Below are 4,689 nucleotides of genomic sequence, written 5' to 3'. Positions count from 1 at the left end.
AATATTAATTTTTTTAGAAATTTATAAAGTTTCAATATGTTTAACTAATTTATAAAAATTTATATATATAAAAATATATATTTTTTGGTTTCAAATATAAAAACATTTATATTAAAAAAACAAGCTTTTTGGTTATTTAATTTTAAAATTTCTTTTTTTTATTTTATTCATATAATTAAAATATTTTTGATAATTATAATAAAAGATATGAATTATTTTTTAAATAAATGAAAGATTTGTATGTATATATTATATTTTGAACATTAAAATATGACTATTTTTATAATAATAATATAAACAGTATACTTTAGTCTATAATGTTTGTGTAAAAAATGAAGAATGAAAATAAATAACTTTATAAAATGAGTTAATAATTAAAATATTAAAAGAATATTAGGAATGAAAAAATATTGTAAGAACAAAACAAAAAGTTTAAAAAAAATTGAAAAGGAAATCTTCAATACAAATAAATTTAATAAAATGAAATCTTTTTATAAAAAAAATTAAGTTAAGAAAAATTTAATTTATGTTATATATAAATTAATTGTTATATATAAAAAAGTTGAAAAATGAAAAGAAAATAAAAAATTTTAAATTAAATAAATATATGATAAAGTTTAAATAAAAAATGATATTATAAGTTTATAAAATATAAATTAAATTATATAATAAGAATAAGTCTTTCTATTAATTTAAAAAATAAAGTTAAAAATATAAGAAATAAATAATAAAGATAAAAATAATATTTAAAAAATATTTTAAAATTAAATATATAAATAATAATCAAATTAGATATAAATAATAATTTAAGATATAATATTTATAAATATATATATATTATTTTGTATTTTTATATTTATGTTTTTTTTTAATTTATTATATTAATATTATTTGTTTATTAATTAATTTTTTATATACAATTAATATTATATATAGTTCCTATATTTTTTTATAAATTTATTATTATTTTTATTTTTATTTTTATTTTAAAAATATATAAAAAATTTTAATTATTTATGATTTTTTTTTAATATTGATATTTATTTTAATGTATTTTGATTATATTTATTAAATAAAAATAAATATAAATTAAAAATATTAAAAATTATTAATGAAATTAAATAATAAATAAATGTTATAAAAATTTGAAATTCTTTTTAAAAACAAATTCATTTTATATATTATAAATAAATAATTTTTTTAGAAAAAAAGAAATTCAAAATAATAATAAGATGTTATAATTTAATAAAACTTAAAAAAAGTGAAAATAAAATATAAAATTCGATTTTATTTAATTAAAAAATGAATTGATTAAAAAAATATTTCCATTATAAATAAATATGAACAATAAAATTAATATCTAAATAATATAAAATTATTTATAAAACATAAATGAATTATTAAATAAATTATAAAAATAAAATTATTTACAAAATCAAAAAAAAAATATTAAATGAACAAAAAAAAAAAGTGATAAATATAAATATATATATATATATATATATATATATATATATATAGTGTATGTATTTAATTATTTTAAATGGAATTTTCTTTATATTTTAATTTTTTAATAAAATTCATATAATTCCGCATTTTGTAACTAAAATTTATTTATTTTTAAAAAAAAATTATAATTAAAATTTAAATATTAAAAAATTTATGAGCTCTTAATAGTGTTGGATTTGTTATTAAGAAATAGTTTTTTTGGAAAAACTAAAAATTGTCAAAAATTAACTCCCTGTTTATGTAAAGGCTCATTACAAAGCGTTCATCGTGAATGTTTAAATAAATGTTTAACAGAAAAACATAGAACAATATAAATTAAATTATAAATCTTGATACAATAAATAATAAAATAACAATATAAAGGATGAACTGAAATATATTGTCCTAATTGCAAATAATAATTAAAATACGATATAAGATAAGCCACTGGGAATTATAAATTTTAAGGAATTAAACTTTTAGACTAAAAAGAAATTATAATTTTAGGAATTTTATCTTTTTTATAAATTTGGTTAATTTTTTTAGATTAAAGTTAATAAAATTTAAATGAAAAATATAATTTTTGGAATATTATTCATCTTTTAACTGCTTTTATTATACTTTGTGCTGCTTTTTATAATATATTTGAAAATTATACCTAGACATGGATGTTAGAAGTTTTAGATAACTATTGATATACACTTTTATTATATATATAGAATATATATATGTATTATTCTAATATTTTGTATTATATTCATTAAGTTTTTTTTTTTGTATAAAAAAAAATACATAAAATTAATTTATTTTTATCATTCTTATATATATTTCATAAAATCTATAGTATTTTCTAATGAAGTTTATTAAATTTCACTTATTTTATCTCTTATTTATATTTTATAGCACTTACATTCATTTTCTTAAAAAAACTAAACGAATTCCTTTTTATGAGAAACCACTATAAATTAGGATTAATGAAAGTTTTCTTTAAAACTATAAAAATATATAAATAATTTATATATATATATGTATATAATTTTTATATATCATTATTTTTGTACATTTAAGCAATTTATTATATATAATTAGGATCCAAATCAGCATCGAATTCATCAAATACATAAAATGGAGCTGGATCACATTTTTATAAAGCCATTATTATCAAAATTGAGAAAATACTCTTTTCACCACCACTAAGTTCTAATCTTTTACATTTAGATATATCTAATAAAAGATAAAAAATATAAATATATAATTATAAATATATATATATAAATAAAATAAATAAAAAAATATATTTTTATATATTATATATATATATATATATATATATATATATATAATATTTTATTTATTTATTTTTACTTTGTCCCTCTTTGAAATTTAAATAAATTTTAATTTCGTTTTTTTTATTTATTTAAATATCTATTTATCCATTAGGAGCCAATTTTTGGAAATATTTTTTTAAAAAAACTCGAATTTTTAATAGACTTTTTTGATATTTTCTTCACATTAATTTAGAAAAAATGTCATGATTTTTTTACAATTTTCTTCGTTTTTTTAAATTTCGTCGTATTTTTCTTTATATTCTTTGTATTTTATTTCAAGATTTTATAGTCTTTCGAATAAAATCTTGTCTTTTGTCGTGTATTTTTTTATTTCTCCTTCTTCAAGGAATTCTTTTAGTTTCATTTTTAGAAAATCCTTTGATTATGTTTCAAATTCTTTTATTAAATCATCGTCGAAATGCAGATTTTACTGTTTTTGGGATATTTCTTGTATTTTTTACATATATTGGAGCATTTTCAAATTGTTTTTATTTAAATTTTCCTCCAATAAGGCTAAGCTACTTAACATTTCAGCATTTTTTTAGGTATTAATTTCCTTTTATTATATTTTTTGTTTTTATTGGTCTATATTTTTCTTTTAGCTTTAAATTTAAAGTAGAATTTATTAATTTTATTGAATGTTTTTTTCCAAAAACTATAAATCTTATTCATAAAATTGAGTTTTTTCATCTTTTTTTAAGAAAAAACATCAATTTAATTTTCTTTTAAAGAAATTTCTAAAATATTTTTTTCGAACAAATTTTTCTCCTTTAAAAATTCTGCTAATTAAATATTTTTTTTTCCAAAAATTCTTAAATTTAAGATATTTCCTATTTTTCTTTTTCATTTAAAATTTCCCATTTATCATCTTTTAAATTTAGTTTTTCTTAATCATTTTTTTCTATATTTTCTTGAATTAATTAAATATTTTATTATATTTTTTATTATTTTTAAATCTCTTATTATTATTAAACATATAGAGAATTAAGAAATTGAGAAAAAACGGCAATCTATGATTAAATTTCATTCAGTTTATATTAATTTTTATTTATTTAATTTTATAAAACACTCATTTTTTCTTTATTTTCGCTTATTTGTTTATCTTCTATATTTAATTTCTTTTCTATATTTAAGATTTCTTAACTCTTTTTTTTATATTCGTTATATAAGTTTATTTTTTCCTTAGTTTATGTAGAATAAAAACCTATTTTAGATAAAAAACCTTCAGAATAGGCTACTTATCGGCTTTTTGTAATGCAGTTTTTTTTATATATTTTCGCTATTTAGATAGCATCTTCGTATTTTTCACAAATTCCGTAATTTCCTAATATCTAATGAACTAAAGAGGTTATTTTTACATTATTTTAGTCATTTATTTTCATTAGTTTTGGATCTATTAGATTAATAAAATTTTATATATCTTCTTTTTACTCATTTATTTCCTCTTTTTACCACTCTAAAACATATATATGTATCTTACAGCCTTATATTGACCTATTTATATCTAATATTTGCTAAACAATTTCTTCGTTATCTACTATAAAAGAAAATAATCTACCTTTTGAAGCTATTTCATATGCAAAAGCAAATTAAGGCTTAATATCTAAATAATCTATTAATAATCCTCTATATCCTTCTGTATTTTAAAGTTTTTCGTGTATTTTTTAATAAGTGGAGAAAAATTAAGAATGAAATGATTTTTATAAATTTAATTTAGTCTATTTTTATTAAAGGACTTCATTATGTATTTATAATTAGTTTTCATCAATTTATTTACGTTTTTAAAGATTTTCTTCTCTTATTTATTAAATTTGAGTTTTTTAATCTATTTTTAAATATATATAAAAATATAAAAATAAATATATAAAAATAT

The 4,689-nt window shown here is 14.4% G+C and overlaps 2 protein-coding genes across 2 annotated transcripts, besides 12 other annotated features; both read right to left on the bottom strand. All coding sequences in view use genetic code 6, as the record gives it.

The window, feature by feature from the left end:
* Positions 1-50: 50 nt before the first annotated feature.
* Positions 51-81: a microsatellite.
* Positions 82-589: 508 nt separating this feature from the next.
* Positions 590-645: a microsatellite.
* Positions 646-694: 49 nt separating this feature from the next.
* Positions 695-745: a microsatellite.
* Positions 696-743: a microsatellite.
* An 81-nt stretch (positions 746-826) lies between the features above and the next one.
* Positions 827-893: a microsatellite.
* Positions 828-898: a microsatellite.
* A 2-nt stretch (positions 899-900) lies between these two features.
* Positions 901-935: a microsatellite.
* A 21-nt stretch (positions 936-956) lies between these two features.
* Positions 957-988: a microsatellite.
* Positions 989-1,004: 16 nt separating this feature from the next.
* Positions 1,005-1,061: a microsatellite.
* A 416-nt stretch (positions 1,062-1,477) lies between these two features.
* Positions 1,478-1,520: a microsatellite.
* A 1,029-nt stretch (positions 1,521-2,549) lies between these two features.
* Positions 2,550-3,180, bottom strand: IMG5_079370 (smc c-terminal domain protein; the record flags this gene model as incomplete). Its single annotated transcript, XM_004036462.1, has 3 exons — positions 2,550-2,712; positions 2,854-2,862; positions 3,033-3,180. Coding segments are annotated over 3 exons (320 nt in total), but the record flags the coding sequence as incomplete, so codon positions are not given.
* Positions 2,730-2,834: a microsatellite.
* An 854-nt stretch (positions 3,181-4,034) lies between the features above and the next one.
* IMG5_079360 (hypothetical protein) lies at positions 4,035-4,596 on the bottom strand. Its single transcript, XM_004036461.1, has one exon. The coding sequence runs from the start codon at positions 4,579-4,581 to the stop codon at positions 4,195-4,197; it is 387 nt and encodes a 128-aa protein (XP_004036509.1). The 5' UTR covers positions 4,582-4,596; the 3' UTR covers positions 4,035-4,194.
* A 61-nt stretch (positions 4,597-4,657) lies between these two features.
* Positions 4,658-4,688: a microsatellite.
* Between the last annotated feature and the right edge of the window lies 1 nt (position 4,689).

Source organism: Ichthyophthirius multifiliis, assembly GCF_000220395.1.
Source record: "Ichthyophthirius multifiliis unplaced genomic scaffold scaff_1120509250517, whole genome shotgun sequence".
Lineage (NCBI taxonomy): Eukaryota > Ciliophora > Oligohymenophorea > Hymenostomatida > Ichthyophthirius > Ichthyophthirius multifiliis.
The sequence above is the reverse complement of the archived record's forward strand: the minus strand, read 5'-3'. Positions and strand labels throughout refer to the sequence as shown.